The sequence below is a fragment of the Silurus meridionalis genome, chromosome 5 (genome assembly GCF_014805685.1).
Source record: "Silurus meridionalis isolate SWU-2019-XX chromosome 5, ASM1480568v1, whole genome shotgun sequence".
NCBI classification, from domain to species: domain Eukaryota; kingdom Metazoa; phylum Chordata; class Actinopteri; order Siluriformes; family Siluridae; genus Silurus; species Silurus meridionalis.
This window is the reverse complement of record NC_060888.1, coordinates 10,588,467-10,604,536: the sequence shown is the minus strand read 5'-3', so window position 1 is coordinate 10,604,536 and position 16,070 is coordinate 10,588,467. Positions and strand designations below refer to the sequence as shown.

The 16,070-nt window shown below is 37.0% G+C and overlaps 1 protein-coding gene across 3 annotated transcripts in view; it reads right to left on the bottom strand.

Annotated features, from left to right (window-relative positions):
* LOC124386376 (connector enhancer of kinase suppressor of ras 2-like) overlaps window positions 1–16,070 on the bottom strand; it is a 103,910-nt gene that overhangs the window by 6,000 nt on the left and 81,840 nt on the right. For 2 of the 3 annotated variants that reach the window (XM_046850183.1, XM_046850185.1), the window contains exons 13-23: window positions 15,259–15,299; window positions 15,137–15,185; window positions 13,241–13,289; window positions 12,841–13,007; window positions 12,528–12,653; window positions 12,305–12,378; window positions 11,601–11,672; window positions 4,681–4,751; window positions 4,443–4,543; window positions 3,398–3,905; window positions 896–1,095 (exon numbers count right to left, since the gene is read on the bottom strand). In XM_046850183.1, the coding sequence (XP_046706139.1) occupies window positions 896–1,095; window positions 3,398–3,905; window positions 4,443–4,543; window positions 4,681–4,751; window positions 11,601–11,672; window positions 12,305–12,378; window positions 12,528–12,653; window positions 12,841–13,007; window positions 13,241–13,289; window positions 15,137–15,185; window positions 15,259–15,299 (1,458 nt within the window). The remainder of the gene's footprint in view (window positions 1–895; window positions 1,096–3,397; window positions 3,906–4,442; window positions 4,544–4,680; window positions 4,752–11,600; window positions 11,673–12,304; window positions 12,379–12,527; window positions 12,654–12,840; window positions 13,008–13,240; window positions 13,290–15,136; window positions 15,186–15,258; window positions 15,300–16,070) is intronic. The other variant, XM_046850184.1, reaches the window with a different exon arrangement.

The following is a 16,070-nucleotide window of genomic DNA, read 5'->3' as shown; positions in this document are numbered from 1 at the left end:
TGTTTAACAGCCGTGGATATCGCTGTAGCACCGGACAGACATGGGTCTTGTTGGTTAGCCACCACCAGTCTCAGCCGTCACTCTAAACTCTAAACTCTAAAGTTTTCACCGGCACTAACGCACAGTGAACGCATGCTTGTAGGTCCACGAGCGACGTTTGAGTGTGCTTTGGGCCCATGCACACGATGCACATCGGGTGAGGGTCCCTGCCCAAGATGGTTGCTCCACATGATGATGGACACGGGCGGAATGTAACCTCCCTAATCTTCCACACATTCCCCCTTGACATGGCTAAGTACGGAGAAAATCAAGACTCGTCACAACTTCTGCTTAAGAATGCAAATAAACAGTCCTATGTAAAATATGCCGCTGAACACCTGAATGATTCAGAGAAGGCTTTGGAGAAAGTGATGTGGTCAGATAAGACCAAAATTGAGCTCTTTGGCATCAACTCAGATCACCGTGTTTGGAGGCAGAGAAATGAATATGTCCCCAAGAACACCATCTTCACAGTCAAACATGGAGGAGGAAACATTCTGCTTTGGGGCTGTTTCTCTGCTAAGGGTATAGGAAGACTTCACCACATGAACAGGGCCATGCACTGTAGAATCTTGGATAAGAACCTTCTGGCCTCAGCCAGAACACTGAAGATGGGTTATGGATAGGTCTCCCAGTATGACAATGACCAAAAACATACAACAATCTGATGGTCTTGTAGCACATTCCAGCCTTGTGCAGGTCTACAATATCGTCCCTGACATAATTTGACAGCTCTTTTTTCTTTCCAATGGTGGTGAAGAGGTTACAAAAACTAGAAGCAAGAAAAGCAATAGAAATAGTGGCTGTTGTTTTTTTGTAGCTGTTATTGTAAATGAAAAGAGAATAGCTGACCCACCTTAAGTGTGCTTTTAAGAACCCGTACATGGTGCAATTTGTTGTTCATTAGGGGATCTCTGCAGCGTTTGAGGAAGAGGTGGCGTAGCTCCTGCTTGGTAGCAGGTTGAAAGTTACCAAGGACAGAGAGGTTGGCCTTCACTAAACTACAGTACAGCTCTTCAAGTCCATCTACCTCTTTCCCATCATGACATTCATTTTCTAGAGACATAAGATGTAAAGGACATTGAGTCAACATTTCTTTCTAATCTGCTAGCTCACATGGTCAAATATTTGTCATTTGTACAGTATGCATGCAAAATTGTCATATTGGATAAGATTTTATATATATATATATATATATATATATATATATATATATATATATATATATATATATATATATATAATCTTATCCATTATGACAATTTCGCTGTTGCTTTAACCAATCAGATTGTGAGTTGGCGATTTAGAGGACATCAAGCAGGTGTACAATAATGTCAGCATTTACACATCCTTTGATAAACCATTTATACTTTTGCATTTTATATTCTGTAAAATTTGCACAAAACCCCACAATTTGCCTTAATTTCAAACCACTGGAACTTGTCAGAAATATATTAGATGTTACACTTGCTCTATCTAGTCATTTTGAAACGATACCCATCTTACATTTATTTAGTTACATTTTATTTAGGGTGACTACTTGCATATATAAAAACTTAAAGTCTTGGACATCATAGGGTAATTGAGCCAATAAATACTTGGGAACTGTGATCCTCCCGGTTTAAGATTAGAACACACTGTTGAGATAATGTATGTCTAAGATACAGATGTTTGCAACCCCAGGAAGTGGGAAAGATTTGGACATAGTATACCTCTTCTCCACTGCCACATCACTGGCTGTTTCTTCTATAGCAGAACTGGGCAGCTCTCTAAAAAGATTATACTGGCCCACAATTGGCAACTCTTTACATGATGCTACTAGGCCATAGAATACTGCTTGTGGAAAAAGGACAGGTGCTAGCTTCTTTTTTTTTAGCCAGATCCCAACAAGTGTGGTTCTTTCCAACTCCTATGAACAAAAACTAATAAGTGACCATAAAGCACAACAGAATTTATTTATCAAATTTGAATCTCTCTATAAAAGCAGAACATACGGCAGTTTATTTAATCTGGAGCACTCATGTATATACTGTATCATTGTAAAAAGAAAAAAAACTTAATTCATGACCTTGGAATGGTTTTAAAGCCATCTCCATCCAATCTGAAATTTACAATCCTGTATTAAAAAAGACTGTTTACATATTGTATAGACAGATTTCAAGACAGATGCCATTTTTTCTGGGAGTGTTCATTCAAGAATTTTAATTGAAAGCAAAAAGTGTAGCTAGAACAAAGCTCATTTTCAATAAAACCATATGGTAAATGGTGCCAAACAATATTTTTAGAAAAATATAATTTTAATTAATGAGACCTAAACGTAGATGTTGGTCATATACACAGCATCATGTTTGCTGAAAACAGAACAGACTCTATGCCCTGGATCAAAGATCAATGCCTTGTGTCACTCACCACATAGTCCTGTTACTACTGGTCCTGTCAGACAACTTAAATAGCATTGTTTATGTTCACCTAGATAACATCCTGTTCTTCTTACATACACACAAAAAACACACCACTCGTATTCTCAAGTCTTACAGTGGTTGCTCTCTGTACCTCGGATCCACTTCCTGCTTCGTCTGTTTGCTGGTTTTCCACCACACTCTGCCCAGCCTACTGTGCCAGTACTCTTTTCAATAGAGTGCTGACCTTCTTCACTGGTGGCTCATATTCGAGCAATGTGATGATTCTCTTACCTTCCCCTGTAGCACTTGAAAAACCTGACTCTATCTCTGAAACCCTGGGTTTGATTCCCACTCCTATCTGGGACAACCAACTACACATCCTTTACTCACTTCTTGCTCCCTTAATCTTAATAATCTTACCGTAGTGTCTGATTTCTGCTTCTGAGTCAGCAACCTCTATGCATGCTACACCATATCAAAAGGTTCCATTTTCCATCTGGCATTTATGGCAATGAAAATAATAGCAAAAAATAGCAGCCTAAGACCTTTACCATTAAAAATACCATGGTTAACGTCTGCTTTGGTCAAAAACCCCTGAAATATGCTTTGGGGCATGAGCACTGCCCTTTAATGATAATATCTTTTCATTAAATCTTTTTTTTTTTTTTCCTCCTATTAATTAAAATATATTTTCCACAGCATTCCATACCCTATGTTATTTGTATTGTACAGCATGCACCCCATTTCAGGGCAAGTGTTTATTTTTGGGGAAAATACAAGAGATTAATGCACTGGTTTTAGATGTCATCAGCCTCATTATCCTATAGCCAGCATCAATGACCAGTTCATGCAATGACAATTTTAACTTTAATCCCCAAAATCTTGGGAAAAATGCACCAGCTTACATGAATGAAGTAAAAGTTAAGATTAATTTAACAAGCTTTTTCACTGCTTACCATCATTGGTGATCTTGCTGTTTTTAACAGAAATCTCATCCATAATTTTTTCATCTTTCTTTTCAAAGCCCCTTGGTACACTCCTGGCTACCATCTCATGATGCCGTGGGAGGCTCTGGCTACGTTGCTTTTGGGTTATACAATATGCCTGCATTACTTTGTCCAGAGGGAAAGGTCCATTGCAGTCTAAGTGCTGCCTGCGTGCGGGAAGGGTGGCTTGTCTCCTGTGTTCAGAAGATAGTAGCACAGACCCAACTGCCCCATTAAAACTTCTATCACTATCTGTCTGTAGAAAATGCAGGCCTGAGCTTGTCAGTGGTGTCTCAATCAGGTCCTGCCATGAGCGCCGCTCAGGATGGCCAGAGTGGCAGCTTGATGAATGGGTGTTACTTGATGCTCCTCCATCTCCACCTCCACTCGAGTCTGCCGCTGAAGAGTGGGAATATGTGGATTCACTGGACAAATGGTGCACATGATTTGGCTCTGGAACAAGGTTAGAAGACTTGATCTGCAAAAACAGAGAACATGAAAAGAAATTGATCAAGTTTACACAGCTCAGAAAGTTAGGTAATACTTTAAACATACCATTTTATGAACCTCAGGCCAGGGAAACATGATAAGACTAAGTAAATTGTAGAAACCAGGAAAAGGATAAAGTGTAAAAGAGATTAATGGCAAACATAAGAGTGGCACAACATGTGTTTATATATTTGTTTTACTCATTGATAATGATTTCAAACTAAATGTACACATTTAGGTTAATTTTATTCTGGATGTCAATGATTTACATTGATACCATTAGGTGGTTTGTTTAACTATTTCTTAAGTCTTAATGTATACAATATTTGGCAGTACATAGAATGAATTATTTCAGAATATAGAATTCTGCTATAAATATATTGGCTATATTAATGAAATCTTTTTTTTTTTTTTTTTTTTTATTTAAACAAAAGAAATGCATTACTAAGTGAGTAAATAGTTTTACGATGTATGCCTGTGTTTAGTTGTATGGTAATCTCTGTTTGCAAAAGCATATGCAACCTACTGTGGATGTCTGATAATAGTTGTCAGAATCGGAAGATGTTCCTTCCTTCTTGAGAGTCATGGAAGAATCTATATCGTCATAATCACTTTCACTCCAGTAATCTTAAAGAAAAATCATTTAAAGTGACCTTTTTTTTTTTTAATTATTATTAATTCAATAAACAATATTGAATGCAATATACAGGGCTGTGTATATAGTAATAATCATATAAAAGATGAGCTTTAATATCTTGTCTTACCCTCATCCACCTGTGGAACTTTGATATTAGGCGAATAACCAATAGCTGCCAACCCCAATCTGTTCATCCATCTGCAAAAGTGTTTAATATGATAACAATGTAGGCTCATGATCTAGTTAACCAATATTTTTTAACCATTTTATATAGACTTTAAGCTTCTTTATGTCAGCAGGTCACACATTATTGTCTGTAGTGACACATTTAAAAGAAGAAAAAGAAAAAGTTTTTAAATGCTATTTTAAAATGCTAAGTAAAGCATTAATTTTCAATATTGAAATCGTTATAATGTAGCTATATATTTTGTGTAAGTGTATTGCTTTACAGTTGTCAGAAAAATTACTTTTAGAACTTTAAGTATGTAGTATCCCATTATATACACTATATACACAGATTTGAGCATTTTTTTCTATGCTGTAGCAATTGACACCAAAAGACTCAAGATCAGCTGAACTGAAGTTGAGCTCAGTCAATTTTTTTGTACACAGCATTAGTGTTGGTCCCTTTGTCCAGGCTTTTCGTCAAGTAATAACCTAAATATATAGTGCTTGACAATTCTAACCTCCTCACCCATGATGTTCAGGTTTACAGTTTTCATACTTCTAAAATCCACCACCATCTCCATAGTCTTGTTATATTAAGGAGGAGAATGACTCTTGCTGCAGCACTCCACAAACCTTTCAACCAGTTCCCTGTAGTGGAATTCCTGTCCATTTTTAAAATACCCCACCACCAGAGAGTCATCAGAAAAGCTGTACACTACAGTATAATCACAGAAATTAATGTAGTCTAATATTAAGTATTGTTTTTATGTCAACCCCATCTGGATGTATAGCACACCTGAGCCTTTGTTTCAAAGCAGTGATGTGAGATCACACTGGCCTCCTGAGTCCACCTCTTACAATCCTTATAAGCTGACTTTGAACTGCGGGTGTTAACAAAATGAGGTTCTGATCTCATATTAGGTGAGGCAGAAAAGTAGATTTTTATGCTTCTGTGGCATTTGCTTCTAGAAGATCCAGTGTGCTGTTTTCTTGACAAACTTGTGAAAAGGGGGAGGTCCCATATTACATGGTTAAAGACAAAACAAATAATAGCAAATAATATGGACAGGTTCCTACAGCTGAAGGTTCTACATTTGAAGAACCAAGTAATATGTCCAGATTTCACCAATACCTCTGTATCTTTTCTCACCAATTATTGCAATGTCCCTGTCCACCTTAATAGTTCTAAAGCTGGGTATTGAACTACTGTAGTCTGGGAAAGTCTGAATGCAGCCATCACAAAAAATGCACTCCTGGGTCTAAATTAATGCACACAGCTCATCAATGTTATTTCCCATATTAAGACCACAAGTTATCCTCCTTCTCTTTCTTGTTCTCAGCTTTACTTTGGCTCTGCACCCCCAGCATTTCCTCCTGAGCTCTGCTGGGATTGCAGATCTAACTCTAAGTTGAAGTTCCATTTTGGAGAACAAAATTAAACAGCTGGTCATGAGTGCACACAACCACATCAGCACAACAGCATTATACTTTTCAATCTAAACATGTGTGTGAGACTGTGTCTGTGTAGTATGTGGGTTTTGAAATAAAAAAGAATTGTTCATTTATAGCATTAAGGGACGGGCTTGTCCCTTTCTCAAACTTCACCTGCCCAGTCCAACTTCTGTTTGCAGGCTTTGGAAGCATGCTTTTCACCAGTTTCTTCCCCCTGTGATGAGAGCATGCAGCGCCGCCTCTCTTCCTCTGTTGAGAAGCTCATGAAGGTTGTGACACGTCCCGTGGATAAGCTAGATCTAGCTTGGCTGGCGGATAAGGGGAAAACCCCTCTGTTCAGTTAACTCGACGCGTTCTTTCTGCTCCTGTCGTCACAACCTCCACGTCTACCATTTGTTTCTGACCTGCACACTGAGGTGTCCAGGTCCTGGGCGAAGCTTTTCTTGCCCGCCCCTTTAGACCTTATACTTTATTACACGTTATACTCTAACGTCATGGGGCTTAGGCATCACATTATGGAGCCATGCCTTGGGTTGAAGAGCAGGCTATCTCTCCCCGGGCATTGCATCCTCCCTCAAGGCCCCGACATTACCCACCAAGCCCCTGTGTACTACGTCAGCGCTGGTGGGTAAGGTGTATGCCTCGGCAGGTCATGCCGCTGGATTGCCTGCACACCATGGTGGTGTTGCAGGTGTACCAAGCTGACCTGCTGCAAGAGCTGGATGTAGGAGACATCATGGGCAACCAGGTGCAAGAGCTCTGCCGTACAGCAGAGCCACAAAGGAGACCACTAAGGCCATTGACCAGTCCATGGCCACCCTAACTTCCTAAATCTCTGACAATGACAGAGCTGTGCTGCTGGATGCCCCCCTCCTGCCTCCTGGCCGTTCCAGCAGTATCTCCCATGCTGCTCTCATAGGGCTGCTCGGTGGGCGCAGCCCCAACCCCAACCCAGCGCCTCCCATCGGGAGAAGTAGTTTGTTGCAGTAGACCTAAAGGATGCATACTTTCATGTATCTCACAGGAAGTTCCTGAGGTTCGCTTTCGGGGGCCGAAGCTTACCAATATCAGGTTCTTCTGTTTGGCCTTGCCCTATCACTCCACACCTTCATGATGTGTGTAAATTGTGTGTAGTTAAAAGTGTGTCTAAAGTATATAGACGATTGATCGATATTAGCTTGATCAGAGCAGTTAGTGGTCTAGCATCGAGATGGCGTTCTTGCTCACCTGAATCAGCTGGGGTTTAGGCTGAACACTAAAAAGAGTGTGCTCCATTACAGGGAACCACTTATAAAGGTGTCATATAGGATTCAACTGCTATGCGCACGCAGCTTTCTCAGATTTCAGCTTTGTTTTTTCAGCTTTCTGCCCGCATTGTGTCCATCATTACGGCCATCAGAAAGGTCGGAGAAGGGCAGTCACTCACATTCAAGGAGATTCAGAGACTGCTTAGGCTTATGGCAGCAGCGTCCACTTGGCCTCCTGCACATAAGACCTCTTCAGTGGTGGCTCAGGACCCAAGAATTCTCACAGAAGGTGAATTCCAAGGTCATGCAGTGAGCCCTACGTGCCTTAGATCTGATATTCTAGGTTAGTTTTCACATACATTTTACAGAAGGGAAAATAATTATTTGATCCCCTGCAGATTTTGTAAATGTACCCACTTACAAAGTCCAGAATTTTTTTTTGTAGGTTTATTTTAACAGAGAGAGAAAAAATATAAAAACATACAGGAAAATAAATAAATAAATAAATAAATAACATTGTATATATATATATATATATATATATATATATATATATATATATATATATATATATATATATATACACTTTTTTTTTTATTAGATCGAGTGAAATAAGTATTTGATTCCCTACCAACCAGCAAGAATTTTGACTCCCACAGAGCCAAATTAGGCCTGTTCCTTTAAGAAAGAACTCATTATGTGTATGAAAGACACCCAACACAGAATCAACCTCTTCCATTCAAACTGCTCTACCACCAAGGGCAAGAGCAAAGAACTCTCAAAGGACATCAGGTAAATGATTATAGACTTGCAAACAGTATTGTGCTAGTTACTAAAAAATAGTAACTAGTTACAGTTACTCATTACTTCATTTAAAAAGTAACTTAGTTACTTTGTTGATTACTTACACCAAAAAGTAATGCGTTACTGTTAAATATTACTTTTTAGTTACTTTTTTAAAGAACGTTCTTTATTTTTCCCTTTAATGCCCTTTTATGCGTTATGGTCTATACAAACATAAAACTGGCTTAAACACAATGTCATTTTTAAACACTGACTTAAACACAGACCGGCACAAACTGAATATATCACAAGGATTTCTGAAATAAATAACAAAACAAGCTGAATAATATATTCTGAAATATCAAAAAATAAAGTGGCTTATGCATCATAAAAGCTGTTGTGTTGAGCTCTTAAAAATGTTACATTTGAACAGCTTATGAAAACTATCAACAATGTACAACATAACACCGGGTTAGCTTCTAGCTTCGTCCAGGCTTGGAGTTTCTCGAGGAGCTTCGACAGATTGGAGTTGCTGTTTATCGCAGTAGATACGAGTTTCGAACCAGAAAGAGACAGCTTACATTTCACTAAAAAGTTTTTGTCTTTATGCTCAACTAAAGTGAAATAATGAGCATATTTCCACTTTGAGAAACTCATCTTGCTCTCACCTCGACTCGCCATTACTGCTGCACAGACCTGAATAATCGGAGACACGCCCACAGTGCGTCTTCTACGTGTTTACAGTGGTTCATCCACCAATCCTACAATGCGTCTCTGCTGTAAACAGGTTAGACTGTAGGATACACTTCAGCCCAAATGTATTCATTTATAAAAGTAATGGGTAACGCACTATACGGTAACAGTAACGGAGTTACTTTATTTTTAAAAGTAACGCGTTGCAGTATTAACTACTGTCAAAAGTAACTTCGTTACAGTAACGCGTTACTGCCCAACACTGCTTGCAAAAATCTGGAATGGGCAAAAAGCTTGGTAAAAAAGAGACCACCTTTGGCATGTTAATTTAAAAAGGGAAGAATCTGAAGGTCTTGTAGCCCATTACAGCCTTCTGCAGGTCAATAATCTTGTCCCTGACATCCTTTGACAGCTCTCTGGTCTTGCCCATGGTGGGGAAAACATTTCTTAGGAGTACTTTCCTAAAGGGACTAGGACTAATTTGGGTCTGTGGGAGTCAGAACCATGGGACGTTTGTTTCCTTTCAGGAACTTCAAGCTGCGTCGGAATGATTTGGGAACGCAACTGCATTGTCCATGCTCTGAGTAATGAGTCTAATCAGTCAAAATTGTAGACAGGCTGTCACTGGCGGGGTGACGTCACGACCAGGAAGTATAACGCGCACCTGGAGAGAAGACAGCTTCAGCTTCTGTTTGTTCATGAAGCGCTCTGTGTAAAATTTTATGTTTGTCTGTCTGTTTGTCAAAGAATAAAGGCATCCAAGAAAATAAAGCACACGTTTTTTTGCTGTGTGCTTCTCCCTGTCCTTGTTTCATTTGGGGAACGGATACACACAGCCTGTGTGTGACTTGTTTGGGAGTGGAGCATGCGATTTTGGCTCTCTCAAGAGCCGATTGCCAGCACTGAGCTTGCATGCCTATGTGGCTGCTCCGCTCCCGGCAGGCACTCTTTGAGGAGAACGTGCCCCCCCCACTCCTCGCGTTTCCGATCCCAAGGTCGAGATGGCATCTGTTCACTGCATGGTGCTCTCGGCACCAATTGGACCAGTCCACTGCCCGGTTGGTTCAGTGCTGGAGTTTTTGCAGGAGCAGTTTGCAAAAAATGCTGGTTCCATCCACAATTAAAGTCTACGCGTCTGCCGTTTCGACGCTGCGTCTCTAGCCACACCTCCGCCGCCTCTTCAGCGCTTCCTTCATGGTTACAGAAGCTGAAGCTGTCTTCTCTCCAGGTGCGCTTTATACTCCCTGGTCGTGACGTCACCCTGCCAGTGACAGCCTGTCTTTCATTTTGACTGATTAGACTCATTACTAAGAGCATGGACAAAGCAGTCGAACTAGGGTTACATACGTAACCTAGAGACGTTCCTGAGTATGGTTTCCCCTAACATGAATATTAAAGCCCAAAGTGTGTCCAAAAGACTTCAAGTTGAGCCTAGCTTTAAGACTGGCTTTTTCAAAATGTTTTGTAAAACAGGTTTGTCTAGAAGCATATGTTAAAATAGTAACTGAACAGGGCTTAAGAATATTTCTGTTTGTGGAACTAAAATTGGTGCAAATTAGCCAGGCTATAAATAAGTAAAAATTTTTATTTAGTTAGTTTCCTGGAATAGCCTTGTGAAGTAGACCCATTCTACACATTTAACTTTTTTTTTCACACTAATCTCATCTCAATAGCTGTTAATTATCTGAATAATTGAATCAGGTATGTTTGGAGAAACATTAATTGGTCTAAGAAAGTCTTTTTCAGGGTCAGGGTTAGGAACCTCTGCCAGAGAAGGAATGCCATGTGTGCATAAACAAAAGCCCATACCATCAGGAGACTTTTCATTATAACAGGAATACATATTTTAGGTCATTAAAATTATTCTGTCACAGCAACAATGTTCTCAATCAGTATGTCTATGCGAATAATAAATCACATAGCCGACTTTTCACAAAAAACATTAAACGCTTACCTAAAGACCGTATCTAGACTTGTAAGTAAGTATGTCAATGCTATTAATAAATCACATAGCTAACTGAATTATATTGAATTGGAGGGAGTAAAATTAAAGGTTATAAATTACAACTTTAAATAAGAACTGGAGATAATACCACAAAAACCGTTATTAGGATTCGCAGGAAAGAACAATCTGTGTGGGAGTTGTGCAGAGAGAGATCCGGTGCACTGTTTAATCTGCTGTGGCTAATGTTGTAGTTTTGTAGATTTGAACACGGCCACCCAAAAAAAAAAAAAACAAAATAAAAAATATATTCAAAAGCAATTAAAAAATTTGTGTGCACTATTCAGATTTATTATTATTCAGCCGCAAAGAGAGGGAGAAGCAGGCGTTCTTCTCCCTCTCTTTGCGGCTGAATAATAATAAATCTGAATAAAAAAAATCACGCATGCATTGTGTGAACTAGACACAAATCTCACTGTTCTCGACTTATGAATAATTGACTTACGAACACTTTTCTGGTCCCTATCTGGTTTGTCAGTCAGGGGCTACCTGTACTTGTGTTTAAAACATTTTTTAAGCATAATCCCATGTTTTTCCTTTCTTTTGGGTCTGTGCAGAGGGGAAAAATCATTTTTTTCTAGAATATTAAAAGAACCAAACATAGATATTCTTTATGAACACAGCTTCAGAGACTGGGCTAGGTGGCCTGGGCTAGAGTTCATGGTTTCTATCCAGGTATGTAGTTTGTAGTCTCAGTATTACCTGTTCATTTCCTCCAAACATTCTGTAGCAAAGAAGAAGCTCTTAATTTTGGTGTGACAAGCTTTGAAGGCACTGAAAGACAAAATAGAGTTAATTTAACAAGATCAATGTGAATTGTATTTTATATGAAATGCACCCTATATAAAGTAATAGCAGTAACACTCCAGAGATGGTCAAACTTATTAAATAAAAAACTAATTGTATTTGAACTATTTCTTGCACGCATCATTCTGCTACCAGATATTAGCATATGTTGTAAGTATATTCAGAGATTTATGATGTGTGTCTGCAATTCTATTTATTAAGTGCCTCATAATAATTCCACAGTGATTTCTGCATTTGTTTAATGGGGCAAATTTAGGAGGTAATTGCGTTAGGGCTACAGTATGTGGAAGGTATATATATATATATATATATATATATATATATATATATATATATATATATATATATATATACATACACCCCAGATCTTAATTGTTCTGACACAAGAAAAGCATCACTATGCATCACACTTGTCTGTTTGATTCAAATTTATTCATTTATAAATTGTACTATAAAATCTTTTAGATATTACTATTACTTTAAGGAGATTTTGTTGCATGAATGTCATCAAATAAGTCGGTTAGATTATGCATACACTTAGCAAATGGAGCATGTGGCAGGGAAATTAAATGCATAATGGAAACCTGAACGAGACTAACAATTTCCGTCTGCACTCTGTTGCCCTATCAATTCGGAACTCAGCCAAGCTGATGAAGCCCTCTGCCTTCTCATCCTGAAGAGACATTAAGAAAAAAGAAAGAGAGAGAGAAAGTGAGAGAAAAGATTATGCATAGTAATAAAAGCACTGCAGGATTTACATTTTATATTTCTGAATTTCATTAAGTGACAATGTAAAATATATATTGTAGGCTTTTTATTAACTAGAAATGTAGGTTTATGGATGTGATGAGGGATGACATGCAGGTGGGTAATTTGAAAGCGGCAGCTGTAGAGTACAGGGTGGTATGGAGAAGGATGATCCACTATGGCAACCCCTAACAGGAGCAGCTGAAAAAGACGATTAACTAGTAACTATTAATATTAACTGTAATTAGATTAACTAATAAACTATTAACTGTAATTGTATTGCGGCCATTTCTGCAGATAAATTGTGTTTTTTTATACACATGCAGAGAAATATACTGCAGCTTTATCGCTAAAGTTATTTTTGAAGTCAGAAAGAATGGGAGCTTACATTTTGGTTGGTGTACCAGTAGAGAGATGAATCTTTCAGTATAAACCAGTATTTCTTCCACTTTTGAGTAAAATAGCCTTTACCATCTTTCTTCTTCCACAACCAGCCCTCACAGTCACCATGGCCTAGATCTTTACAGGAGATTTTTCTACGACTGCCACTGGTCACTGGTAACAAAAAATTAATAATAATAATACTAATACTACTACTACTAATAATAATAATAATGATAATAATAATTACTACTACTTCTACTACTACTACCACTACTACTTAATAATAATAATAATAATAATAATAATAATAATAATAATAATAATAATAATACTTTTAAATATTTCAATAAACAAATCTTTTTTTTTTAATTCCTATAAAAGATTTACTCAAATTTCAAACATACCTTTTGCTTCCTTTTTTGCTTTTGTTCTTGATGATGTATAGTGAAATGACTGTAGAAAGGAATAAATAGGAATACGTTTGGCATTAAGAAATCTTGTTGAAAAATTAATTAAGCATTAACAAATTTAAATCTCTGAACAGACGTGCAGTCAGTGGCAGACGGAGTAGACAAACCAGAAAGTAGAGATACAGTAGGTAACATATTACTCCAGTAAAAATTTAAAATTCTCCCTTAAAATTTTAAACTTGAGTAAAAGTACTAAAGTATTTGCCTTCAAATGTACTTAAGTATCCAAAGAACTATAATTTATTATGGCTTTGATTTAATATGTTTTTATTATAATTTTTGTAAAAAAAATCTTGTTTAATAAACTCAGTTAATGTAAAAAGACTTTAAATTACACATGAATCTAGTAATTGAATGATATTATTTAGTCAAAAACTGATTGATAGCTATTAAAATTATCATGAGCCAAAACCTTTTTAACTAATTCTAAACAATTGTGGCAAGTAAAGTCAGGAGTTTCTTCTATCATTTATGAACTGTATGTTTGTGCTAACTACATACTACCAAGCAGCAATCAAAATGTTTAAAACAGAGTGCACGCTCTACTTTGAATTGTGGCTTGACCAGTTAAGTTTTTATCCACTCATAAATAAAAAAGAAGAAGATACTTGACTTGAAATGTAGTGAAGTTAAGGAAAAGTTTTCCTAAATGGAAATACTTACAGAAACACAAAAAAGCTACTTAAGTACAGTAATGAATTACATAAGTTACTGCCCACCACTGCCTGCAGTCAACTACAGAATTATTTTAAGCCTTCAAGAAAGTGGACAAAATTATTGCATGCTTTTTTTTTTATAAAATATATTTTTGTAATATATTCAGGTATTTTGCCTCAGAAACACACACACGCCACAACTTCATTATTCATTAATTCCTCTGCAGCCTACCCTGAACATTCTTTTAAACATTTCCCATTTACTAATGTAAAGTTTTTTAATATTCGACAAAAGCAAAACTAAAGAATTACCAACATATGAAGCAGTTTTGTTCATTTTAACAAGACAGGTGAACAGTACATAAGCAAATTCACTTTTTTACTGCTTATGTTTAATAAACACTACCAGTAACATTTAAAAAAACACAGCATTTTAAAGCTTGCCAAGAAGAGGTAAAATTTATATTCTGGCAAACACTATTTTGAGGTCACTCTACAAGTGCAAGAAAAGCTTAAAATATAGAAGTGATCCAGGTTCCCTCTCAATGGACCTAGAAAAATCTGTCAGTCTGCTTATCTAATGTCCCTGGGTGCATTTTTTCCCCAATCTTATTAAATGTTAGAAGCTCAGTACTGTTATTGAGAGCTAGTAAGAGGTCAAACAATTTATCTATTTGTTTGCCTATTTTAATATAAGGTGTTTATAATTTTGGTGTTGACTAAAATCATGGATTGCAATACAATTTTAGACATGCCATCATAAGAAAAAGAAAGATTACACCCTTCAATTCTGACAATAAATAAACACAACACATTTTAATATATAGCCTCTTATTTCAAAAATTCAGAAACCAGGAAGAAAAAGGTTCACTTTATTCACTAACATGTAAACGCACCCTCTTTAAGTCGTTAGACTATGACTATGAAGTAAAGCAAATGGATAGAAACAGAGAATGGAAGATTACAACCTCAAAATTCGGAAACATTAGGTAGCGGGGCCCCAGGTAGTGTAGGTGTAACTCACAACCATTTCAATATGAAATTAATCATAATATCTCACAGCGGCTGTTCTAATTCAGTGGTAAGGACCTGCACATGTTGGAGATCTTGTTCACAAATGTTTAATTGAGTGACACAAACAGAACAAGGAACCAAGTGCTTCATGAAAATTTACCGTTGACGTTGATGCAACTCCATGTATGTCAGTTCTAGATCCTGGAAACCTGCACACATTACAAATAATTAAATGTTTTAGAAAAAAATATTTAAAACTTTTTATTCATTTAATGCTCTCACCTCTTTGGTTTCTTTTGCATTGTTTCACCAGCTCTTTGTTGCTAAAGAGAAGAGAAATCACCATGTTATTGTTATTGTGATATTTTATTATATGAGTCACATTTTATACACAAGCACAAATTTGGCAATTGGGAATGGTCTTTGTTATTTCCTGATAAATGAAAGATATGTTGGGAGAATGTTGTGTAATAGTGTAAGTACACTCTTTTATACAATGTTTTTACCAATTTATCTCTGTTAAGATGCTTTGAGACAATGTCCATTGTTAAAAGTGATATACAAATATAAATTAATTGAATTGAATACTATGCTTCAGTAAACTGCTCCACCTATTCATTTGCTTTCTTTGTAACCCTTTATATAATTTACAAACATAATTAACTATACTTTTTTCTCTGCTTGCCAACACAATACCACCTGGGACTCCCTCAAACTCACCTGTCATTGTGAATGGATAATTCAAACCTAATCTCTAAATCTGTCATTAACTCACATTGATCTGTTTGCTGACATCAGCACCTGGGTTAGTTTCACTTAGCTATTAATGTCAATATTTACTCCTGAAAGATATTTTTGATTTTGATTGACTGTCATTTTAATTTCTAACCGGCAACACCAACCGTATTTAGTTAAGCGACTTTCAATATGAAAAATTATTATAAAAAATCACTCACTATAGAGTTTGTGGTTAATTAATAATGGAGACCAATATGGCTGAGCTAAGTTGTAATAATTTCCAATAATCTTGGCTCAGATGTGCATTTGTAGATTTGCAGAAAAAAAAAGAAAAAAATCTAAGCAAAACTAAACTG